Genomic DNA, 26821 nt, shown 5'->3' on the forward strand with positions numbered 1-26821 from the left:
TTAAATGTAAAACTCAATCTATTAATATAAAGAATAATCATTATAATATTGAAAATAAATTGTTCAAATACAATTTATTGATCTATGGTGTTTTTTTCATGCAACTGTCTGGAACCTATGGAGAAATCACATTGCTATAGAATATTTGCTTGATTTCCTTTCAAGACGGCTACTACTTGTTCCTTGTTTTTATCTTCTGTGCATTTTCTTGTATTTTGCAATGCAGAGCATCTTCCTTTCTATCCACAGGTTTTCTTTTAGTAGAGGCATCTATTATAATTCCAATGGTGACCTCCCTTGTTTGATGTTCAATGTACTTAGCAGAGGCATCAACTATAATTCCAATTCAAGCACAAAGTTCTCTTTGGAGCTGAAACATGGAAAGCCACAAATTTTATGAGTAAAATTTATAATACCACTGATCCGTGCCATATATGGCAAGTCAATCCAAAGTAAATACAATAATGTATTAAAATGTATTTTGATATTTACTACAAGGATTACCTTTTGCCATATACGAAATGGAACAAGAGAAATAAGGTCAGTATCACCAGTTTCAGTTGTCAGATGTGGAATGGAATGGATCTGTGGCCTAGCCCCATCGTGTTCTTACTCGAGGCTTTATAGTACCATTACAATCGCCAGTAGTTGTAGTCGGTGTAGACTGTAACTAACAAACAGAAGCCGGTGTAACTGACAAACAGTTGTAGCTCTGTGACCAATTTGACTAATCTTGCCAAATCATAATACAGTACCTCTTGCTGCTTCAAAATACGAAATAGATACCAAGATACCAATTAAAAAAAGCAAAGAATAAACTAGAATAAATAACAGAAATAGAAATATAAGAATACCATTAGATAGAGTACTCCTTATCAACATGACATTTGAGCCAAATTTCAACCTATATTCTATTCTTTTGAAAATCAAAGTCAGTGCATAACCCCATAAGAACAACTTAAAGAATAGAATGCATACTATATTATGATGAAACAGAACAAACTGACATGGTTTAAAAGAAAAGTTTACTTGCAAGCATTATAGAAAGGTATCGATGGGAAAGATGCAACTTTGGTGGGATTGAGTTGAAAATTTGTTGAAATTTAAATTGTAAATTCTTCAAATCAAGCACCCAACTTGCACCCAGATAGGATCAGAAGAAACTCCATAGCAAGGTCTAAGAAGACCCATATGGTACAGATTTTCTCCTGCAAGATTATATTAGAATTTAGCAATCACAAGAAGTCCTAACAACTACAACTTTGGATACTGCATACCTTGTTAACTATTTACCAGATGATTCTCTTGGCCCATCTAGGATGAATGGTCAGATTTGGAATTTGGACCGAACTAGATCAGTTACTTGCTCTCTCTCTTAAAGGTTTTAAGTGAAAATTTCTTAGCTCCATTAGTATTTGTGTAAAACCACTTTGGCTAGGTCCTAGTCCTTCAATTTCTTTTTTTTTTTTTTTGATAAGTACCTATTCCTTCAAAAATTAGAATATTTTGCCAAGAAGGTATGCACCAAGCCACCAAAATATTAACACTTACTAAATGTACCAGTGCAAAAGGAAATCCTAGCATTTACTCCCCTGCCCCTCCCCCCTCCCCAAAAGAAATGCATTTTCTTTGTAAAGAACATTATTTAGCAGACTATTATCTCTTTGTTACATCTGACTTGTGTTGTAGGGATTTGGAACATTTCATAACCCTATTTGATGCTCAATGACAGCCTTGCAGTTGTTAAACCTACACTCTTTGCAGACAACTTCTTTTCTCTTAGGAAGGGACAGATTTGTATATAGTTCATCTAGGAGGGAGAAAAGGTCCTCAAACCTTCTCCCTCCCTACCTCCCTCTTGGGAAATTAAATTGAACTTCTAAAATATACACATTTTATAGTATGACTTGTTAAAATATATCATACCACATTAAATATTTATAAAATGTTAACACTATGAAGTAAACAAGTTTCCTGAATCATCTGGTGTTGTATCAGGTACATATCATGTCCAACACAAGTAATTTAAGCATGTACAAGTATCCAGTTATTACAGTCCATCACCACCAAAGTAGTCCAATAGCTACATACTAATAGGATTTCATATATTTCTGCATTGATGAGATGGTCAGAGGATGGACTCTCACATAGACTCATTTTAATAGTTGCTCCATGAATCAGAAGACTTGTCTTAACCTGAGAATGAGGCACTACCACAAAGCCTCAGGCTTGTGGCAGCAACTAGTCCACAGCATGATGAGGGAAATTAACTTGGATTGTCATAGGCTAGTTAGATGGGCACAGAGGTCAACCAGCACTCAAATGTTTCTCTACCCTCATTCCATCCATCTATTTAAATGTTTTCTTCCCTAGTCCCTGCTTTCATCCATGTATTAAAGCCGCATGCTATCTTAGATAACCAAATGAACAGAAAAAATAGAGACCTACCTAATACATTCTCACAAGAAACCAGAAACATGCAGGATCAACATTGTCAATTCAAGGAATCCATTGATAAAAAAATAAAATAAACTAAGAATATGATACTAGTTGTAGAAGTCAATTCAAACAATAGGAATCACTAACCTGCTTGCCCCTTCAAAGCCAGAGTAAATTATTCTCCCTTTTTCCACGACCTTAAACTTGATATACTTAAGGCTAAAAGAGAACCCCCAAGAATAACCCCAAACCTAATGGTAGCAATGCTTTCAGTTAGCATGAAGGAAAGGAAGCCACCAACAGAAAGCAGGAGACCTACATAGAACAAGAACTCCAACAAAAATGTGTAAGTCAAACCAAAACAATTTACAAGTTACAACTACAGTTTATCTCTGTGAACCAAAAGATTATCAGGAATGAGAAGAAACCCTAAGGTTTCGTTTTCAGACAGAATAACATACAAATATATCATTAGTGGTGAGAGTTGCAAATTTTGGGAGAATCTAATTTCTCCCAAAATGGCAAACCTCCAAGGATATAAGATTATTGAATTTTTCCCAAGAATTCTTCTGAGAAACCCTAAGGAACAGTAATGCTATTACAGGTAAAGTAGTAAAGTGGTTAATTATTAGAAGCTGGAAATGGAATTTGGCTTTGTTCGGGATACAGAATCCCCCCCCCCCTCTCTCTAAGCAGAAGGGGCTTATTCTTAAATTCTTATTGTAATCAATTTTGGTCAGTTATAAAAAGCTTGTCATGTGGGAAATTTATTTTTCCTTTTTAACAGTAATTGATGTATGGGCATACCTGAGGAGGAATCCCTAGTTCAAGAAAAAGGGGTCCCAGGATGAAGCCTCCTCCAAGACCAAGCAATCCGCCAACTACACCGGCTACAATGTCACACAAGCAGTAAAAGAAAAGTAGGTGCACTTTCAAATTTGTTACTTCCTTTCCCTTGGATGCAATTACCCTCTTTCCATTGTATAAGCATACAGCTTCATAGAGCGACACAGAGACAACAATGGGTACCTTCAAAACATGAAATAATTGTTAGATATAATGATGACTATAGAAGCATTCTTTGCTCTAGAAATGGACTGAAATAAGTAAAACCGACCTTGAGCTGTTGATGTGAAGTTGGCATCCATGGCTCTATTCTGACATTAGAGACCTTCAGAAACACCTCTTGCAGTTTTGTTATTTTCTCTCTCTTCTCTGTAAGAAAACGAACCGGAGAACACTTTGCTCCTTGCTGAACTGCAAAATCTGAAAAACAGAGTACAATGGGGACTCTTATCTCTAGTTACGGTTGCTCTCAACCAATGGATGGCTAGTGTGTGTGTGTGTATGGGGTTCTATTTGTAGAGCCCGAACCGCCTAGAGAGGGGCCTTCCTTCATGGTTAAGGAACTGTAAAACCAGAGGCTCCATCAACCTCTGTTTTACAAACCATTGGATATAAAACCATGTACTCCCTCTCTCAGTGGGAGCCTTAGGTGGGATTCTAGAATAGCTTGCCATTTCAGCAGCTAGTTCTAGACACTACTGGGTTCCAGTTGCTGATTCATCTCAAGCTATAAGTTCTAACAATAATTGTATTGAAACAAACTGGTTGAAGGACCTGGACCTTAAGAGGAATACTTGAACAGACTAATATAATGTAAATTGTCTCATTTTGACTACTCAAAAAGAGCATTTTCCTTTCAGAATGAGGCTCTAGGTAAAAGATAAACATAGAACAGGTGCTTTTCCTGGGACTAGGAGCTTGGGTATGGCTGAGGTGCTTTTCCTTAGGGTGTTTGACTGTCTTGTATGGTCAAGTATCTTGAGGAACTGAGTATATTTCAGGCTTTGCCTTTTGTTTGTTGGGTCGGACCGGGTCTTTTTGGTCGGTGGATTGCTTATTTTGTGTATGTTTTGTTGGCCTAATTTTTGCTGGGCTGCTTCTTTTTGTGCTTCCAACCTTTTCTTTTAATAAAATGTTTATTTTATAAATAAAAAATATAGTAGCACACAACACTCCTAACAAACAAAACATAATGCACCATATGTATTTAAAATACCTGGATGATAACACCATTAACAAGATTGATAAAGAAGATTACCTAGAGTGACCTTAGTCACAGGAAAGCCTTTACTCTTCCAAGTGCAGCCTTGACCATCTTTTCTACCATCACCATAGCTATTCTTTGGACAAGAGCAGTAGTAAGATCCTATTGTATTTGTACAAATGCCTACACAAGGATTATTCCTTGGATATTCACACCCATTTACATCTGAAGAAGCAAAATACAAAGCATTAGCTACTCCAAACACTTGGCATGTAGCCTAAACCACCCAAAGATCTCCCATAGGCATTACCTAATACCCCTGAAGGACCCAAGTGTTGCCCTCCCTTTATAGGGTCCATTTGGTTCGTAGTCTGAAATGGAATTGGAATGATCTATTCCCATAGTCTGTTTAGTTCAGACATGAATCGGAATGGAAATGGGAATAAGCTGGAATGGGATTTCATTCCCAAGGGAGGAGGGAATGTCATTCCACCAGGAATGGGAATAGGATTCCAATTCTGCCCAACCAAACGGTTGAAATGGCCCATTCTCATTCCGATTCCAGACCCCTATTCTAGTAAACCAAATGCTCCTATAATTTTTTTGGTAAAATAAACTGCCTTATAATGCTTTCCCAATAGAACTTGTGAAATTAAGAAAAATTCTCTATAAGCTTTAATGGCTAATCTCACTACAATATCAGGTAGCACAAATTGGACCAGAGGATTTATTAATACATGTTCATACTGGTCCCATGATTCTTCTACTTAAAGAGTCCTAATATTTGCCAGGGTTTGGCTGCATTTTCATAAGCAGAAAAGGACTCTAAGAAGTGAACTCATACCTTGGCATCCATTGGGGAGATAAGGATTTCCGTGGTAACCTTTTATACAATGACAAAGATATCCAGGGCCATTAGTGGAGTTTGTGCAGCCCTTCCCACAAGCATAATCAGCCATTCATTGTGCTTCCCCACATGTCTTGGATTTGAGTTCAGTGCAAAAATATACTATTAGTCAAAGACAAATCTGCATATCAAAAAAAGCCAATGAGGGAAGTGTTTGATTAGGAGAGATTCATTGTAAACAATAGTGTTGAATAAAAAATTGCAAAAAACATGCCTTTAGACATGGTTTAACCTGTCGAGGTTAGCAAGACCCCTAGTACTGCTTTAGGAGCAATTGGATAGACCTCTGAAAAAGTGGTTTGTCCTATCCCCTTTTGATGCATGTGGAGCAATATTCTCCCGTGCAAATTGTGTTACACTTTCTTTAAACTATTAGTATCACAAATGAGAGCTATGAGAAGACAACCAGTGTTATTAACTGAATATTTTCAAAGAAAGATCGTGGTTTTGTTTCCATATCATAGACAGTTCCAACATCTAGGAAATTATTTTTCCAACCCCTTTTCCTTGACCGACAATAAACAAATAAAATCAAATCCATCTATTGAACAAACATACTAAATTGAGAAAATATAAAATCCAATGTAACTTGTCTTAGAAAATACAAAAAGCATGTAAGTCAAAAGTAAACAGAAACTATATAAATAAGAAATTAACAAACTTTTCCATCATTTAAATCCTCAACGTTGTACTGGTTTAACCTACAAACAAAAACATTTAACCAGTTAAAATAAATATCTTAACTATAACATAAAAGCTCATTGATAAAATTAGACTCAAAATTCTATATCTTACATATAGAGATAGCCAAGGAATCTTCGCCCCAACAGCTGTTCCAACTGTTCTAATTGAGCCATATGGACGAACAAGTGGCTGTTCTGGCAATATTGGGACAGTAACCATAACCTCATACCATCCTTTACCAAGAATTTGGGGCCCTACAACTTTTGATGGATCTGAGCTAATGACTGTTCCTTCTGCCACAAGAATTTTCTGGTTTTCGATGAGGCTTAGTAAATCAACTTTAGAACCATCCTGTAGATGAGGAATTTATATGTCAATATAATGGAAAACTAGAATCTTATTATTTATTAAAATTATATATAAAATAACATATACTGGAATATTTTATGTTTCAGTTGAAAAATGGCCACTAAACTGAGAGAAGGGAGCAGATGAATAATGTCTTCGTATTTGAAATGAATCCATGGAGTCCTAATTCAGACATTAAGAAGACTATTAACAACATTATATATAAATATAAATATATAATAATAAAGAAACATCAATAAAGTAAGAAACTGAAAGATAAAACCTATGTATTCTGCATCATAGACATGAAATCATTCATTTGATTTTGCATGGATATAACCAGTCCGTCCTCAAAGTAGGCACTTCCATCTCAACCTTCTTTGCATGGTCCTTCATAAGATTTTAATGTTCGAAGGTACCTGCTCAAATAAAATTATCATTATATTATAGACATATCCAACATGGACACGAGTAAGAGAAAGAAAAAAATTAAATCACAAAATTGACCAAACTAAGCTTACCTTTTTATAGGGTACTGTTAGACAGTTTTGTATGCCCTTAGCTTCAATCTGATTTGATGTACTTTTGATATTTAGTGTAAATAAATAAAGTGCATGTTTGATTCATGTTGTTTGGTATAATTCTGTGTAAGACCCTAAAACTGGACACTTATTGAGACTCATGTTAGTTTTAAATGTTCACAGCCATTGGATAAGTCTGGGGAGATTTATCCTGTCAAGGCTGATACTGGTGTACCACCAAGTGTTGGGATGGACTTTCTTGGCTACCAGGGTAAGACCCAAGGCACATGTAGTATGGGATTACTTGAATCCTTGAACCGGACCAGAATTCCAGTATTGCCCTGGACCTTAGAGACAGATGGGCAAAACTGGAAAGTTACACCTGACCCCTAGACTCGATTATGATACTTCACTAGGTGTCGGATCGGGCTGTCTTTGATATACCAATCAGTGAGATCCTTAGAGGGGGTCAAAACCTGGGCATGTTGGGGCAGTCTGGGAATTCATCTGAGTGAGTGATCATAGTGACAGGATCAGCCCCTTTGTCGGACAAAGGTAATGATCGGGAATGCACTCTCTCTGATGGAAACCAAACTGCCAGCAGTTGATTCGATCATTGGAATTTTGTTTTGCAAAACTTATATATGATATATACATACAGTTTCGAAATGTTTGCAAATGGTTTTAATTCCCGAGATCCATGTGAATAGAGAGTGCAGCACTATTCCTTGCAGCCGAGGGAGAGGTCCTCTCTTGTCGGGCAGTGCTTGATCATTATGGGCTGAGAGGTTAAGTGTAAGGCCATTTAGGATAGTACCTGATGGGCTAATCTTGCACCTGCCCACAGTCCCTGGGTTTTTATAAGATGGCTTGGCCCAGGGACCACTTAATGTAAGTGTTGGGTCCATAGGGTTCATATGATGGGCTCAAGGGGTTCACTGGGCTTCTCAGTGAATTCAGCTAGGCCTTGTAATAAAGGCTGGGCCGAACCCATGTGGCTGGTGTGTAGATCAATGCTTGGGTCCCACGCCATACAAAGAAGCCCAACTGGGCAGCAAATTGGAAACTAGTTAAGCACTGAACACTTAATGGGCCAAAAGCCCATTTCGAACTAGGATGATATGATCACCCATTTATGGGGTGGATCTGAGATTAAAGTTAGCAAAAGGATTGGGCCTTTAACCTTAGCCACTCTAGGAGACCAAATTCAAATCAGATTTGAATCTGGTAACCTCCTGATAAGATCAGGAGTAAGCTAACTTAATCTGCAGATAGGATTAAGATCATCCCCTATCCAAATACTGATTTGGATTGGGATAACTCCTCCTTAGGAGGTTTCTTAATCAAGAAGAAAAGAGGAAAAACCCTGGGAAAAGAAAAAAAAAGATCAGAATTCGAACAGTGGGTTTTGTGTGCAAGAAATCATCTTGCGAATTGAGATTGGATCTCATACACACTCCAGAGAGAAGAGAAGCAATTTCAACCATCTTCATCTCAAGAGTTCTCTTCCAGTCGTCACTATTTTTCTGACAAGATTCGATCTTTGAAGGAAAGAAATCAAGAAAACAGTTCTTGATATCAGTTTTGCAGAAAGAACTGAAAAGATTTGGTGCTCAGAGTTTTCAGAGGATTCTTGTGAAGGATTCAGTGTATAGGATGCACTCTGCTGGTTCCGTTCCACATACAGTTGTGTCATCTTCAGCAGGAGCGGATCTTGGTGTCCTCTTTGGGCGTGAACACCAACTTTGGGAGATATTGCTTCTCTGGATCAGGTATAATTCCTCCCTTGTCTTTTGGTTCAGATCTGATTCGATTATGGTTCAAGTAGGATCCTTGAATATTGTATTCTAAATTAGGGAATACGATTCCCAGTTGGAAGAAGGTAGGAAAATTTTTGAAATTTGCCCACCCATTCCGCAACCTTTATGGCGTCCATACGATGGATCCTACCATTCTTTCAAGTACATCCAACGATATTGAACTGGTCCAGCTATCTTAGCCTCTTGAGCTAAATGGATAGGTAAATGCACCATTATGTCAAAAAAGGAAGGTGGAAAGATCCTCTCCATATTTACAAAGTACTACTGCAATTTGAGATTCCAATCGAAGGAAATCACCTCTTCTTGCAACGCTTGAGCACAACTCTTTAAAGAAGTTACACAGTTGTATTACACCTGAGCTTACATTTTGAGGCAAGACTCTTTTTATGGCTATTGATAGCAATTGTTGCATCAAGACATGACAATCATAACTCTTCAATCCAGTAAGTTTATGCTTCTTTGCTTGTACTACTCGTGAAATATTAGATGCATATCCATCCGGGACTTTCACATTCTGCAACACCTTGCAAAGAATAGCTTTCTCATTCTTATTCATTGCATAGCATGCTGAAGGTAAGGAGGTTCAACTAGGGCAAGAACCAAGCACTAGATGAAGTGCCTTCTTTATATCCAAGAGCTGTAAATCAAGACGAGATTTCAAGTTATCTTTCATCTTTCCCTCAATATTCAAAAGTGTTCCCAATAAACTCTCACACACATTCTTCTCTATGTGCATCACATCCAGGTTGTGATGCAATTCTGCAACACCTTGCAAAGAATAGCTTTCTCATTCTTATTCATTGCATAGCATGCTAAAGGTAAGGAGGTTCAACTAGGGCAAGAATCAGGCACTAGATGAAGTGCCTTCTTCATATCCAAGAGATGTAAATCAAGACGAGATTTCAAGTTATCTTTCATCTTTCCCTCAATATTCAAAAATGTTCCCAATAAACTCTCACACACATTCTTCTCTATGTGCATCACATCCAGGTTGTGACGCAACAACAAGGTTTGCAAATATGGCAACTCAAAGAATATGCTTTTCTTCTTCCAATTTAATTTCTTCTTTGAATTACCAACAACTTCATCATTCTGCCCAAGAGTGCTGCTCTTTTTCTTCCTTCTATCAAGGGCACTAACACTTGGTTAACTATGCTTCAGCTTTAGTGAACAAGTATCCTTATTACATGAAGGACATGTCAATTTTCCTTTAGTGATCCATCTTGACAGGTTAGTATAGGCAGGAAAGTCACTAATAGTCCACATAACAGCTGCATATAGTGGGAACATTTCATTCCTTGATGCATCATACATTTGTATGCCACATTCCCATAGTTGAAGTAATTGACCTATCAAGGGTTGCAAGTAAATGTCCAGTTCATTTCCTGGTGCACATGGTCCCGGAATAAGCAATGGCATCATCATATAAGGTTGCTTCATGCACATCCATGGGGGCAAATTGTATACTGTTAAAACAACAGGCCATGTGCTATGAGTAGAAGTCATTGTCCCAAATGGATTAAATCCATCAGTTTCCAACCTAAGCCTAATATTACGTGTATATGCAGCAAATGATGGATGAATGTTGTCAAAGATTTTCCATGCTGGAGAGTCCGTAGGATGCCTTAATACCCCATCCTTGGTTCGCCCTTCATCATGTCATCTCATGAAAGATGCAGTTTTTGATGACATGAATAATCTTTATAGCCTTGGTATCAAGGGGAAGTGGTGTAGAACCTTCGCTGGAATTTTGGTCTTAAGTCTAGCTGAAGGATTATCACCATGACCTTCTGAAGTAGAAACATGTTCAACCCATCTAGACGTGCCACATACTTTACATGTTTCCCTATTTTCATCGTCCTTCCAATATAGCATACAGCCATTGGGACAAGCATGAGTCTAATTAAACCCTAAGTCCCTAATGATCTTCTTGGTTTCATAGTATGAAACCGGCAGCATTTCACCCTCGGGGAGTGCCTCTTTCAGCAATTCAAGTAGCATAGTGAATGACTTTTCGGACCACCTACAAAGGCATTTTATTTGGAATAGCCTCACAATAAAATATAACCTTGTGAATTTTTTACATTCCGGGTAGAGTTCTTGTTCAGCATCTCTTAACAAATTCAAATATTTGTTAGCTATTGCAGTAGGCCCTTCTTCTATATTTGTATGTGATGCACTAACCCCTTCACTATCAAGATTTGGTAAACCAAATGATTCTCTTAGCATCTCGTGAATGTCAGCATCAACAGTCAGCCCATCGTTACAGATAGTCCTATCAGTAGATGTACTTTGTTGCATCTTTTCCCCATGAAAAATCCAATCAGTGTAACTGAGGAGGAACCCCTTCCACAACAAATGCTCTTTGACCCCTTCTATATCTAACAATTTAGAGTTGGCACAACTCTTACATGGACATAAGATCTTACCATAACAGGAATGGTGAGAGAAGGCAAAATCAAGAAATTTGTTGATGCCTTCAAAGTATGTTGGATCATTCCTAATTCATAAAATAGCATATAGGTAATGTCAACATATTTTGTACTAAAATGTAGGACTTACATATAGAAAATAAGCTAGGTACTAAATGTACCTTGAAAGACTAATCCAACTCTTATCCATAAGTGCAGACCTGAATGATCCAAGGAATTATCAGTCAAAAAATGAATGTAAGGAATTGCCAAATACTTTATCCATCTACATGTGAAACCAAGCAAAGGAAAGTTAGGTTTCATGCAATGCATGGAGTTGAGTAGAATTTTGGTTAGGTTTCAATTGGCAAAGTTGAGTAAAAAGGCCAACCATGGGAGGAGAAGGAGGAGCAAACAAGCATGGACGAGGACCAACCATCCATGGAGATTCTGGGGCATAGGGGGACCATGGCTCCCCTGCCCCACTCCCAAGTCTTCACCACCGGTCTTAGGCTGACTGTTAACCTGACCCAACCTATCTAATTTATACCCCTACTTTCTTGGAGAGTTCTAAAAGGGGTGACTAGGATTTTAAGAGGAAATGATGAATTTAATGGGGGAGAGACATACTACAAACACTGACTATAGGAGGTCTATCTTATAGTCAACCACCTAAATTCCCAATTGCCAACTAGTCAAATTGGCAAACCAAAATATTTAGGTATTAGCATATTTAAATGTTAAAGCATGGTTTCTTTGCAGTGCAAATCCATTTTTATTGGTGCAGATGTATGATAGTGCAAATGAAATGAGAACATTGAGCATTGATCAAGACTAAGGATAAACTTATCCTTCCACACATGAATCGATATACAAGACTAAGGAACTTGAACATTGATCTTAAAATGAAAAGAACATGACTAAATAACCACCACAAAGTTAAGGATGATATGAAAATTCACAAGGGGCTGCTGTTGATGGACCATTCAGTAAAAGTGATTCATATGCCATTTGAAAAAATGAATGTGAGAACAGTTGATCAACTTTAAGCAAGCACCATTTAACAATTCTATACACAGAATACCATCTTAGTGTTCGAGTGTGTTGGATAACTATTATTCAAACTTCAAAATCTAAAATTTCCCAATAGAAAATCAATGTAAAATTTCACATAAATATGGAAGCAATCCAAATTTCAGCCAAAAGTTCAAGTAACCCAGAATGGACTGTCCCAAATGAATGCAAGTGTCCATGTTAGGGTACATCTCAGATTCTGACACCCCATGGATTCTTGAGGAATCTCCTTGTTACAAAGTTTAACTTTTAGATAATTTTCAGGGCTATAGTCCATAAGTCCTTTTTCAGCTTACCGAACTGGACTTCTAGACACACATCAGATCCTGATTTCCCAATCTGTGTCCATGAAACATATGAAGCATGTATCAACACCAATAAAACATAATAAGCAAGTATTTAACCCTACTACTATGAAATTCAACATTGTATACTTGGTCAAGTACCATGATCAAATTTGACATCAAGAAAGAGTTCTGTGGTTCAACCAATAAAAACATTTAATAAAAGGAAAGAAATTGCTGAAAAAAACTAGAGGCTTTCACCAACTCCCACCATGCTATTTAAAAGTTTCAACCACAATTTCTGGATAGAAAGATGAAAAGGAAGGTCTTCTGATGAACCCTTTTTGTTTGTGACAAATAGGTAGGTTGGTTGAATTAAGGTCTCCTCAGTTGATACAACCCATCACTCTTCCCCTCTTTAGCAGGTTGTTGTCAATCTTTCTCCAATCCCTACATGTTGGACAAAGTAAAGGGATGACTGCAACAGAGCCAGTGACAGGTCCAGTGTATCCTATAATTAAGATCACTACCCACTCTTGTGGTGATGACGGTGGTGAGAGTTGAAGCAAATGATAGGACAGACCTTCTAGTTCTAGTCCATGTTCTATGGATTCAAAATTCTCAGCTATTTCTCTTATTACTGCAATTGTTAGCAAGTTAATCTAAGTATTCTTACTTTAACTGCAGTACTGTAATACTAAAGGTGGTTTCAGTGGCCTACAAGATATATGAAGGTTGATGACACTAAAGCCATGATATTCCCTGAGGTGAGGGTCAATGATCCTCCTAATCTTGTTTCTTGTCCAGCATTGGAGAACATAATTTCTCATCCATCTCACAAGAAAACACTGTCATTGATTCTAGAGCAACAAGTTCAACGGTAGCAGCTAAGATGTCTATGGAAGATTCCAAGGAAAGATCAAATGTTAAGGGAAAAGATAGTGACAAGGAAAAGGATCACCTTAGAAGACTTGAGAAGGGACTACACTTGCTTAAAAATGCATGGCCATCTGACCTGGAACATCCACTGTATGATGTCAATCTTGCTATCATTCTTTGTGAGATGAATGCATTTAAAGAAGGGTTGTTATCTCTGTATGAGAAGATGAAACTATATAAAGAAGTGATTGCTTGCTACATGCAAGCCCATGACCATGAAGGGTTGATTTCATGCTGCAAGAAGCTGGGGGATTCAGGTAAAGGAGGTGATCTACTGAAATACTTTGGTGAGCTTGGAGAAGATTGCTCCAAAGAAGTAAAGGAAGTGTTGATTTATATTGAAAGGGATGACATATTACCTCCTATTGTTGTTCTTCAGACACTGTCCAGAAATCCATGTCTCACTCTCTCTGTTGTCAAGGATTACATTGCTAGAAAACTTTAAGAATCAAAACTGATTGAAGAAGACCGCCGATCTATTTAGAAATACCAGGAAGACACCTCAGTGATGAGGAAAGAAATCCAGGATCTTAGGACTAATGCAAGGATTTTCCAGCTTAGTAACTGCATGCACTTTTACCCTTGATCTCCCTGCTGTGCACTTCATGTGTATGCATTCATTCCACCAGCGTTGCCTTGGAGATAATGAGAAAGAATGCCCTGAGTGTGCTCTTGAGTACAGATCGGTCCTAGAGACGAAGAGAAACTTGGAGCAGAATGCCAAGGACTGAGATCGGTTCTTCCAACAAGTGAAGAACTCAAAGGATGGATTTTCTGTGATTGTTGAGTATTTTGGCAAGAGGGTTGTGAGCAAAACTAGCAATGGCACTACTGATGCTTTTAGATCAGGCAGCACTGCCCCCAGTAGTGTCTTCTGACATGGCTTGTTTATTATGTTAGGTCATTTTTGTGGAACAACATTTTAGCTATTTCATTCTAATCTTTAGTGAATGCTGTCTAGGCTTATATGGAACATGATTGGGGCTCAGTTGAGGGGTTGAATGGTGAACCAATGCATTTGATGCTCTTGAGATTGAGTTGTATTTGTACGAGAACCTTATCCAGCCAATTGATCAGCTAATTAAGGAAGAGGGAGAAAGATCCAAATCTCATGTACCAGTACATTTAAAAAGGCTTTTAGGGGTTGTCATATTTCATGGCGGGTAATCTGTTTCTCTTTGTGAGAATTAGTGGAAAAGGCTAGTCTTTTATGTTCTCTTTTTACAATCAGAAAATTAAAATTGGTTGAGGATATGGTTTTTGTGGCACATTTTAATTCTTTCTAGTGTAATGAAATGAGTTTTGTTAAAAAAAAAAAAAAAAAAAAAAAAAAAAAAAAAAAAAAAAAAAAAAAAAAAAAAAAAGACAAGCTAGACTAGGTCTAGATGCTCTCTTTTTTTGAAGTTATTAAGCCACAAATGGGTCTTTCTTGCATGCTTAGAGTGCCAATCTACACAGGAATTATGCATGAAATTCTGCCCATTCACACCAGGGAATCCATGTGGGATTCAACCAGAACTCAAACTCAAATTTGAATTGCAAATTGAGAACCTTTATTGAACCAGTCAATATAGTTGATTTCCAAATAAAAAAAGCAATTGAGATAGTTTGATGAGTTGTCACAAGTGGAAACTATTAAAACCACTAAACAAAAAAAGGAAATAAGTGTTTAGATTTTATTCTTTCTCCACAAAAGGTGGTATGCCAATCTCACATTTCTCAAAGGTATAGCAAAATCCATCAACAGCCAAAAGAGAATAAAAGGATTTGATTACAAAATTTCTATGCAAATTCCCTTATTAAGAAAAGAACGGAATATTAAGGAAACACAGTTCAGGCAAAGTAAGAGATCAACAAGTTCAGAAGGTCCGTTCTCTCTGGTCTGGCTTTTCAGTTTGGATTCAAAAAGAATAATTTTACTACTGTTGTGATTCAAAAAAATAAGCTTAGAAATTAAACCTTCTATGAATGAATTATTTATGGTTTGACGTACCTTCTTTTGAATTTGACTTGACCTGCTGCCATCTTTATCCTTCAAGAATCCAACAGGTCTCTTCTATTTAGGGCTTCACAAAAGAATCCAATAGGCCGTCTTTATGCAGCCGTCTTTATGATTCACGAAAGAATCCAATAGGTCTCTTCAAGAATTCGATGGATGAAATCCCTGCATATGAGGCGAAAAGAGGTGAAGATAAACAAAGAAATCCCATAATAAAAATACATAAAATCATAAAGGAAAGAAGGGGAATACCGTTCGCACAAGCAGGAATGGAGTACCAGGAACGAATCTTCTGGCTTCAAATCCTTCTCTCTGAGTTGGGCAGAGATATTCACAAAAATGCAGTCCTCTTGAAATCTCCATTCTCACATCCACTATTCTTTTGAAATCGAACTCAATGCATGGTTTATCACACTTCTCAACCGATAAGCTAAATTGAGGAAGAAAGCAATTGCATCGAGATTCAAAGGAAGGAAGATTTTTGGAGAGATATTCGTCGATTACGTTTAATGAACCCCTCCTTTGGTGCAATATAGCCGTTTTGGCGGGACCTGTTTCATTAATCAATTAGGTTATTATTTTCTTTCTTTTTTCAAATAATAACCGCCGAGACCCATCATGCGGTTACATTATATGATTTGTCACAATTTGACCACCGGCCCACAATCACCGAGTGAGCGGGCAAATTTGTTGTTCGATTTCGCTGGGATTTGCTGGCATTGGACGCGACCGCCGGAGACAAACCACCGGCTAATAGGAAATTTCTTGTAGTGTTAGTTTGAGGTCTTTGGTTGTCTCAAGTGTTTCCAAGAAGATGGGCTGACTGTATTTGCTGCATGATAGATAAATTTCCTTAAGAAGACTTGGCTTTGGATGTTCTTGATTGGTTGGTTAGATGTGGCCATGCATGTATTAGATAAAGCTGGTTTGTGAGTATTGCTAAAATATTTAACTATAAATCTATTCAGGCGTCCTGAATCATGAAAAGAATCAATATGTAATAGGGTGATTTGGCCCGACGTACTAATAGGGGAACACGTGTACACGACTTAACTCATAGGATGACAGCTCATCCCGATGTCTACGACGAACTGAGCTCGGATAATCAAACCACCTTCGGGTAAGTCCACCTTGGAGCAAGTTCACTTCGGAATACGATCGCATCAAGATCACCTCGGTTCCAAGGCACTCCGCCATTCGTACCAGGTCGGATCCAAGGGGCACTAGCTCGGGTAGTATTGACCGACCTCTCCATGACAACCCCGAGGATCACGCCATCAGATTCCACGCTTTGCGGGATCATGTCTCGTAACAGCTAACCTTATCTCCTCCGACCGATTTGGGCGGCAATAATATGCCTTATCGGCTAGCGGCGTTATCTCCTGTTAATACGAAAACGGGCCACATCATAGCAAGAATCCCGGAACCACTCCGAAAAACCTGCGAGGACTCCAATATATAAACACCCCAACCCTGCGGTGGCAAAGGTACGCGTAATCTCTGCTTACTAGCTCTCTTGCTTTCTAAACTACCTTCAGCTCGCAAATTACTGACTTAAGCATCGGAGCGACCTCACCGGGTAAGCACCCCCGGGTTCTCTAATTCTCTCTGTGCAGACTAGCCAACTCCGTCGTCTACTGGAAGCCAAGTCATCTCCAGTTAGGAGCAGCCAGATTGCGTCGCATCATTTGGCGTCGTCTGTGGGAAACGCTTCAAAAAGCCTTTTTCCACTAAGCATTCCAGATTCAGCTTCCATGGCATCTTATAGTAACGTTGGACACAGCGCTGGCATGAACGTCTCAGGGGGGCGACTCCAGGTCCCAACCGTGTGCATTGGACAATTCACTGTACCTCTCTCTATGGACGGGGTCCCCACACTTAATGTGTCTCAGGTTATTGCACCGGTGAATGCCCCACTCCCTCTTACGGTGGGTGCAACCTTCACCGAACCCTTTGTTATTCCCCCGGTGGTCGGACAGAATCAACTTGTCGACTCGGTACACTGCTTGCGGGCTATGCAAGCCCAAATGCAGCAGGTCTAGCAGTTTCAGCTGTACCAGCAGCAAGTTCTGCATCATGTTTATCAGCAACAATACCAACAGCAGTTCCCTCCACTGCCACATAATCAGCAGCCGGTTCCACCTCAGCATCCGGCAACACAGCAAGTCAAGCCTCACCGCTAGAGCGAATGCCCTCCTTGCCGGGGAGAGACCTCCCATATCCATAACCCTCGTGGGAGCCAGGTCTCGTCCCACAGCAGGAGGGAGAGACAGGTTACTCCTCCCGCCTCGCAGCAAGTAAATAGGGAGACACCCAGCCCACTAGAGCCGCTTCACCTCGGCCTTCACTGTTTGAAGTTCCGCTTGCAGAAAACCGATTCGGGGTTCTGGCTACGGACTCTAGACAAGGCCCCTCAGTCCACAGTAGTCACCGCCAGTAGTCCGAGCAGCTCCCTACAAGAACAATGCCTGACAACACAAAAACTAGCAGCACTAATGCGGAGCTAGTAAAGAAGCAGCAGAAGCGGCGTCATAAGGCTCGCCGAGCTGCAGTTCAAAGTTAGCCCAAACAGCCTAAAGGCAAAGAAGAGGTGAGCTCGGGAATTGTGAAGACCACTCCACTCCTTTCGTGTCGTCTCCTTTATCCCCTGAGCTCCTGGCCATCCCGATGCCCAAAGACTTCAAGGTACCTCCCCTGGACAAGTACGACGAGTCGTTCGATCCAAATGACCATGTGGATTCTTTCCAATCACAGGTGCACCTAGTCGGGGCTGATGAACCCTGCATGTGTTTGCTTTCTCCACAACCTTTAAGGGAGTAGCTCGCACATGGTACAGAAACCTCGCGTCCGGGACAATTAAGAGTTGGGCGCAGTTCGTGCAGATTTTCACCTCGCACTTCATCACTAGCAAGAGGTACCCGAGGTCCTAGGAAATCCTCCTCAGCAAAGTCCAAAGGGAGGGAGAATCTATTCGGAGCTATATCAAGCGTTTCAACGATGCATGCTTGCAGATCCTCGACCTAGATCCCACCGTGAGACTCACAGCTGTGAAAAGAGTCATCACCCACAAAGAGTTCAAGTGGCACGTGGTTGCCAACAAGCCCAAAGATGTCATAGAGTTTCTCAAGCTCGCTGACCAATTCATCGAAACAAAAGAAGAGATCAACCAAAAAAGCGAGAATCCACCAGAAAAAAAGGAAAAGAGAAGGTGAAACCTCAACAAACGGGGATAATAAGTAGAAGAAGGATGAGCCAGCTCGAGGAGGGAGTAAATCGGATTAGCCTTTTCAAACCCCTCCAGTTGAAAGGATGAACTACACGCCCTTGAATGCGAAGCGAGGAGAAATTCATATGGCGATCAAGGATGCCTCTCCTATGTGAAGTGGCCACCTCGGATGAGCAGGGATCCAAACACTAGAAACCGAAATGCATATTGTCACTTTCACAAAGACCACGGTCATAGCACCGAGAATTGTAAAAACCTCCGCGATGAGACCGAATAACTCATCCATCGCGGATACCTAAAAAATTTTGTATTAAAAGAAAATAAAAATCAAACAGAACGGCAGGGGGAGCAAGGGAGAAATGCTCCCGAATCCAGCAATAGGCAGAGCAAGCAGCCGCAAAGACAGTTGCCCGAAGAAAGGCCAATTCAAGGAATAATTCACAACATCACTGACGGATCAATTGTCGTGGGCTACACATCAGCCGTGGCTAAGACATCACCTCGTGAGATGGAAAGAGAAGAGCAGAATCCTCTGAAGCAATCAAGGTTAGAAGAGCCCATATTCTTCACCGAAGATGGCACGCACGGATTCCAGTACCCCCATGATGACGCGCTCGTCATAAAAATGAGAATCAATGATTTCGAAGTGAAGCGCGTCCTGGCTGATTCCGGTAGTTCGGCAGATATACTGTTCAAGGATGCGTTCGACAAGCTGTAGCTCCCAGAAAGAGACATCAAGTCCACGAACACTCCTCTAGTAGGCTTTAGCAGAGAGGAAGTCAGGCCTCTGGGATGAGTTTCAGTACCTGTAGAGGTCGGTACGTGGCCTAGCACTGCAAGGTTCAACCATACTTTTTCTAGTGGTCGCGACTCCCTCCCCGTACAACGCCATTATAGGTTGGCCTATCACCCATGCTCTTTGCGCAGTGGTGTCCACCTATTATTTGACCAAGAAGTTCCCTACGGACTTCGGAGTAAGGGTAGCGTGAGGCGACCAACTAGAGTCTCGCAAATGCTATGTCATCGCCCTCAAAGGGAAAGCCAAGGTAACAAATGACCTCGAGGTAGAGCGACCTACGGAGTACACTGAGGAGCGAGCTTCACCGATAGAAGAGACAGTCCTTATACCCGTTTCGACAGAAGATCCAGCCAGGACTCCCCAAATCGGCGCATCGATTGAGGAGCCTCTGCGTTCTCAGCTGGTAAGTTTCTTACTTGAAAATTTAAATGTGTTTGCATGGTTCGCGGCAGAGATGCCCGGCATAGATGCTAAAATAATAACTCATAAGTTGAACGCTGATCCTGTAATTAGGCCCGTTAGACAGAAGAAACGCAACCTAACCCTAGAGCGCTGGAGAGTAGTCGACGAGGAAGTCAGGAAGCTTCTTGCAGCCGATTCAGGGAGGTCTATTACCCGACCTGGGTGGCCAACCCCATTCTGGTAAAAAAGGCCAACGGTAAATGGTGCATGTGCGTTGACTATACAGACCTGAATCGAGCTTGCCCGAAGGACTGCTTCTCACTTCCCAAGATCGACCATCTGGTGGACGCGACCTCAGGGCACGAGTTGCTGAGCTTTCTGAATGCATACTCAGGTTACAACCAGATCAAGATGGACCCTGCCGATGAAGAAAAAATGGCCTTCATAACCGAGCTAGGCATGTACTATTACAAGGTCATGCCCTTTGGATTGAAAAACGTTGGGGCAACATTCCAAAGACTTATAAACCGACTCTTTGAGCTGCTGATCGGCAAAAAAGTAGAATGTTATGTAGACGACATGGATGTTAATACTCAGTTTTCAAATGATTTAATAAAATATTTACATTGTGTTTTTGAAATTTTGTGCAAATACAACATGAAGTTAAACCCTAATAAATGTGTCTTCGGTGTCACCTCGAGTAAATTATTGGGTTACATCGTTAACCGACGTGGCATCGAAGCCAACCTTGACAAAATAAAGACCATCCTAGATATGAGACCGCCCCGTAAATTAAAGGAGGTTCAGAGGTTGAACGGTCGTATAGCCGCTTTGGCCCGCTTCATGTCTCAGTCGGCAGATCGCTGCCTACCATTCTTCAAGGCAATTAAAAAGAGCAAGGACTTTAAATGGACCAAAGAGTGTCAGCTCGCCTTTGACGAGCTCAAAGGGTACCTAACCAGTATCCCGATTTTGACCTGACCCGAGGAGGGGGAGATATTTTGAAGTTGTACCTCTCCGCGAGTGACGAGGTAGTCAGCTCGATGCTGATAAAAGAAGTAGATCGGGTTCAATGACCCATCTACTATGTTAGTAGATACCATACTTTCAAGCTCATTCCATTGTCCTCCTCACCAATAAACCTCTGAGGCAAGTCTTCCTCAAGCCCGAGGTCTCTAGTAGATTGATGAAGTGGTCCATTAACTCAACGAATACAACATCTAATACGAGCCTCGAACAGCTATCAAGGCCCAAGCCTTAGCCAACTTTGTCGCGAAATGTACTTTCAACACTGCAGTCCCTGAATCGATCGAGCCCGAGCACAGAGAGGAAGCTTCAACCAATGCAGCACCTCCCCCGGTTAGAGCAACGCCAACCTGGGATGAGGAGCCATGGATCCTCCACGTGGACGACTTGTCAAATTAGCAAGGTAGCGGAGCTGGTATCATTCTGTATGGGCCAAGCAGGGTGAAGCTGGAGTACGTGCTTCGGTTCGAGTTCACTACGTCCAATAATGAGGCGGAATACGAAGCATTGATAGCCGGGCTTGCTTTAGCGAACAAAGTAAGAGCCAAGCATATCGTTATCTGCAGTGACTCCCAGCTCGTGGTCAACCAGGTCACTGGTGAATATGAAGTTTGCGAGCCAACCATGGTTGCCTACTTAGCCAAGGTCAGAGAGGCTCTGTGCGGTTTGTTGTCTTACTTCATCAGGCAGATCCTGAGGTCCGAGAACGCTAAGGCCGATGCCTTGTCCTGGTTAGCCAGCACAAGTGACAACACCATGAAGACTATGTACATAGAGAACTTCCCTTGTCCTAGCATTCTCGAGGGGGTAGAAGAGGTCGCTCCTGTTGCACAAGCAGAGCCGAGTTGGATCAATCCACTCGCGAGCAACCTGCTTCACGGAACCTTCCCTACAGATCGCAATGTGGCTAGAAGGGTAGAGTGACAGGCAACCAAGTATGTCATAATAGACAGACGGCTGTGCCGAAGATCCTACACGCTCCCCTACTTGCGCTGCTTGTGACTCTCAGAAGCCAAGCTCGTTCTTCACGACACTCATGAAAGTGTGTGTGGCAGACACTTGGGGGGCGGGGCTCTCACCCAGAAAGCGCTATGACAGGGTTACTACTGACCAACAATGGAGGCATATGCACTTGAGCTCGTCAAAAGATGCGACAAGTGTCAAAGGCATGCCAACGTCCACCACCAGCCCACTGCTGACCTGAAGTATCTCGCTAGCCCATGGCCCTTCGCGCATTGGGGAATCAACATCCTTGGACCATTCCCGCCAACGACGAAACAAAGGAGATTCTTAGCGGTAGTAGTGGACTACTTCACAAAGTGGGTGGAGACCGAACCTCTTGCGACGATCACAACACGAAGCGTGCAAAATTTCTTTTGGAGGAGCATAGTATGCCGCTTCAGACTACCTCGAGTGCTTATCTCCGACAACGGCAAGCAATTCGAGGACAACAAGCTTCAGAACTGGTGCAACCAGATGGGGATACAACAGAATTTCACCTCGGTAGCACACCCTCAAGCAAACGGTCAAGCGAAAGTCACGAACAGGGCCATCCTTCGTGAACTGAAAGCACGCCTAGCCCGAGATAAAGGACTATGGGTAGACGAGCTGCCTAGTGAACTATGGGCTTATCGAACCACTATGAAGACCGCCACGGGTGAAACCCCCTTCAACCTCACCTACGGCACGGAGGCAGTGATCCTAGCTGAGATCGAGGTGCCTATGCTACGCCTGGAGGCATACGACGAAGAGGCAAACGATGACAAGCTATGCACCAACCTCGACCTAGTTGAAGAGGTACGGGGACCTCGCATACATCCAGACCATAGCCTACCAGCAGAGAGTGGCTCGGTACTATAACGCTTAGGGACAACCAACATCTAAATGAGTAGCCTGTGCGCGGATAGGTTGGGTATATACTCCGTAATGCCGCTCACCTCAGTGTACATTACGTGAAGTTACTCCAACTAGTAGTCTGGGCAGACAATTCAGGGTAATCTCCACTTAGAAAAATTTTATTTTTTGTTATCCTTACTTATTGTCTAGGTCGGTAGCTCGACAATTTGGGTAACCTGTACATTCGCTGCTACATTCGCTGCCTAGATCGAGAGTCACTCACTCTTAGAAATTTTTTACATAACGATTAGCCAAAAAGTTTATATTTCATTGATGAAAAGATTGTAAGTATAAAGATCTCATTGCGACCCATGATTCAAAAAGGAAGAGAAAAGAAGAATAAGCTATCAAGTGGGAAGACTACTAGCCACATCTAAGGGGTCTACTACTTCAACCTCGTCATCGCTCTCCTCCTCTGAAGAGTCGGGCTCCTCGTTCGCTGCCCTCGCCACTCCGGGAGCTAAGCCCGACATCATGATGGCACCGAGGTCGAGATCGGGGAACTTCTGCCAGACCAGATACCTGCACAGCTTGAACCCAGAGCGGTAGGAGCTTGAGCCATATTCGACCTGGAGAGCACAGAACTCTGAGGACTCCTTGAAGCGTTAAACGGCCTAGTTCCTCTCTTCTGCTCACGCCTCCTCAATGATGGTCTCGAGGATTTGGGTACGCTCTTGAACCATCGCTTCAAGGTTTTCGACTTCTCGTTGAAGCCGTTCCTTCTCCTCGGTCATTGTCACGATCAGCTCCTTCTACTTCGCGTTCTCCTTGGTCATCGTTGAAATCAGCTTATTGTGCTTAGCATTCTCCTCAGTCAGCGAGGAGATCTGCCCCTCCTGATCCAAAATCAGCTCTTTCTGGCACTCAGCTCCCTTTTTAGCCCGAAGTACCTCACCCCGAGCTAGGTCCAGCTCGCAATGGAGCTTCCGTGCCTCTGCCTTGGTGTCCCGAGCTTCCGACGAGTGAATTGTGGACTAGCTGGCCAATGCGTGAATAGCAGAATTGACCTGTCAAAAGAAAATCGAGGTAAGTAAAAAAAAAAGAGAGGGGAACTGAAGGCAGGATACTTACCACCATGCAGTGGTCGGAAGCCATTCCCAGGAGTCGGGCCGAAGACATATCAGCCCATCGCGCGACCTCGCACGAAAAGATGGCATCCCTGCTCTTATGCACCGCGGTTATGTGGTCCAGGATGCTCTCTTTTTCGCTCACAGGGGCACTCTCTGGCTCAGCAATAGGCCCCTCTGAAGCTGATGCGTCCTCCGGTTCCTAAGGACGAGCTTCCTCCTTATGGCCCTCGTCCAAGACCACCTCGGGGCCTGCAGGTCGGGCCTCCTCTTTGGGGGGCTCAATGGAGACCGGCTCCACGGCCAGGGCCTCGGTTGCTCTAGACGTTGAAGACCCGACATCCCGGCTCTCTTCGCCGCCTTCCACTTCTTCCCCCTCCGGGAGCTCATCAGAAGGCTCTCTACATCAACCTCCGGCATTGTAACTGCAAAAAACAAACAGTTAATCAAAAAACTTAAAGGGTATTTTAAGCAAATATCTGAAAGGAAACCTACCAGGAGGGCTCAAACCAGCTCGCACCAGCGCATCCTTGGCCAAGAAGTTTTTCATCTCAAGCCCGAGGTCCCTCCATGAGTTGATCACCGCCCTGGTCTCTCCGTTCAAGCTCACCCCGGGGTCCTATGTAGCTACCCTCCAGTGGGTTGGGAAAGACCACCCTTTCGGGTTACGAGATGAAGTATCACCTTTTCCAGGCCAGAACCTTGTTCGGACAACCGTGCAAGATTTTGAATCTGAGTCTGGAGAGATATAATAGCTCTGTCTGACATCCCCGCGCAGACAGGCCAAGTTTTGCTTGATCGCACAGATTGAGCTGAAGACATATAGGGTTAGAGGTCGGCCGTAGGAGTGGAACAGAGAAATAGTGCCAACGATATTCTAAATATAGTTCGGATGAAACTAGTAAATGGTGATGTTGTAAAACTTAACTACTTCTATAAGGAAAGGGTGAAGTGGGAAGTGCAGCCCTACCGCGAGCTGCTCCTCAAAAATGGCGAGCTCATTGTGATCATGAGCCCAAGGGTACTGACCTAAGGGTACGCTAAAGACTAAGCTATCGGGGAGACGATAGCGGGACACTAAGTACAACAGTCTGTCTGAAGACAGTTTGGAAGGCCCGAAGTCATCGGGATCCCGACCTCGGGAAGAAGTTGGGGCCCCCGACCTGGAGGATGGACCCTCTTCCTGAGCTTCAATCTCCCCGAGCCGAGATGGCTCAACTTCGGGGTTATAGGTTTCCTCCAAAGACCGGAGAGGGGAGGCACCCTGCCGCGGGCTGACTTCCCGGTAGGAATAACAACACCCTCCACCTCGCTAACACTATCTATGAGTCTATCTATGTTAGAACTCGACATAATCGGAAAGCAGGAAAAAGCTAAGGAATGGGGACTCACCAAAAAGAAAGAACGAAGTGGAAAACAAAAAGAAGACCGAGCTGGCAGACTCCAATGCGACCTCGGAAGAGCTCAATCACTGAATTTGTTGCGAGAAGAATGAGTCGTGGATCCCCCTATTTATAGCCGCTAAGTCCGAGAACCAACGGTTAAGATCGAAGCAATCCAACGGCTCCTAGGAAAACCGGTTGTGCGATCCCTGAGAATAAAATCGGTTTAGCGCGTTTTTTTATGTTCGTAGAGTTTATAAATCGTGTAAGGAGATAATACTTATTGTATTGGGGGTTCTGATCACATTGTTTTTATACAAGCATACGAGGATTCTTATTGGCAGTAAATTTGCAATGTTCAGAATGGTCATTAAAAAAAAAGTATCTTATATGGACTGTAGGAAATATATTCAAAATATAATATATATGGTACAGATATTCAAATTCGTATTGGAGGATTGCACCACTAGTTATCTATTAGATGGTCAAAAACAAAGAACCATAGCAAAAGTGCAACAACATATATTGGTGCCTCTCAGATGGTAACTTGAATCCGATGTTGAATTTTCTCCAATGCAAGGAGGATGATGTAGTGTGAGATTTCACCAATTAAGTAAACATTTACAAAGTTGATTTTCGAAAACAATCTTAGCACGTATAGGGAGAGGATTATGCAATACAAAAAGAGGCTAATAAGTTCTATGTAAGTTGGGACCACTACAAGAAACGTAAGAAACTATGATGACATTACTAACCCAACTGAGTAAGCAATTACCAAGTTAGCACCAGCATAAAAATTTTATCCTATTTTTGAATTTACCAAGTTAGTGTCAATGCGGAACTTCTACCTTGGTTCATAATTACCAAGTTGGCGTTATGTTGCGATTTCTGAATTTTTGTTCAATTACGATTTTCTTTTTGAAGAGTTTTAGTAAGATTATATTAAGGAGTGTAATCATAGATTAGGAATTTTTTTTGTATGAACCATAAGAGTGTAAGTCTATAGAAAGAATAGTAAAACTAGGAGAATTTTATGTTGATTTTCTCTTAAATATTCATTGAAGAATTTATTCTTCATGTTTATTTCAATTTTGCTCTTTCCTTTGAACCTTATCTGAACATGGTTTATTTCCGCACTGCGCCAGAGTCTGAACAGATCATCAAGTGATTTCAAACCATGCTCCCTAGCCTTCAAACGGACTTCGGAAATAACCATAAGTTCCGACTCCACTAGATCCAACAAAACAAAACGACAAAACGACCACCTGCAGCACCAAGAGTCTGAACAGATCATCAAGTGATTTCAAACCATGCTCCCTAGCCTTCAAAAGGACTTTGGAAATAACCATAAGTTCCGACTCCACTAGATCCAACAAAACAAAACGACAAAACGACCACCTGCAGCACCAAGAAAAGATTTAGTGAGAGACACAACACCATATGGATTCATATATCTTTCCTCCGTGTTCGACTTCGACAATGATATATGAAAGAAATGTAACCAACCAGGTTGAAAGATACGTAAACAACCATCAGGTGTATTTATC

The 26821-nt window shown here is 41.6% G+C and overlaps 1 protein-coding gene across 12 annotated transcripts; it reads right to left on the reverse strand.

Annotated features, from left to right (window-relative positions):
* Positions 1–26705, reverse strand: LOC148848947 (wall-associated receptor kinase 2-like). Of its 12 annotated transcripts, none has more exons than XM_088948986.1 (12): positions 25285–26705; positions 15729–16027; positions 15471–15641; positions 6192–6431; positions 5611–6097; positions 5334–5517; positions 4544–4714; positions 3557–3705; positions 3247–3468; positions 2587–2754; positions 505–761; positions 1–370 (listed from the first exon to the last, which is right to left on the reverse strand). In XM_088948986.1, exons 6-10 carry the CDS (start codon positions 5446–5448, stop codon positions 2713–2715), a joined length of 699 nt encoding a protein of 232 aa, XP_088805112.1. In that variant the 5' UTR covers positions 5449–5517; positions 5611–6097; positions 6192–6431; positions 15471–15641; positions 15729–16027; positions 25285–26705; the 3' UTR covers positions 1–370; positions 505–761; positions 2587–2712. The 12 variants fall into 12 exon arrangements, with proteins under 12 accessions (XP_088805112.1, XP_088805116.1, XP_088805119.1 ...); XM_088948990.1 differs by lacking the exon at positions 25285–26705 and having other exon boundaries at positions 5611–5765; positions 6058–6097; positions 15729–22787; XM_088948993.1 differs by lacking the exon at positions 25285–26705 and having other exon boundaries at positions 6058–6097; positions 15729–22787.
* Between the last annotated feature and the right edge of the window lie 116 nt (positions 26706–26821).

This window comes from Nelumbo lutea, chromosome 6 (assembly GCF_056320005.1).
Source record: "Nelumbo lutea isolate HS-2025 chromosome 6, American lotus-T2T, whole genome shotgun sequence".
NCBI lineage: Eukaryota > Viridiplantae > Streptophyta > Magnoliopsida > Proteales > Nelumbonaceae > Nelumbo > Nelumbo lutea.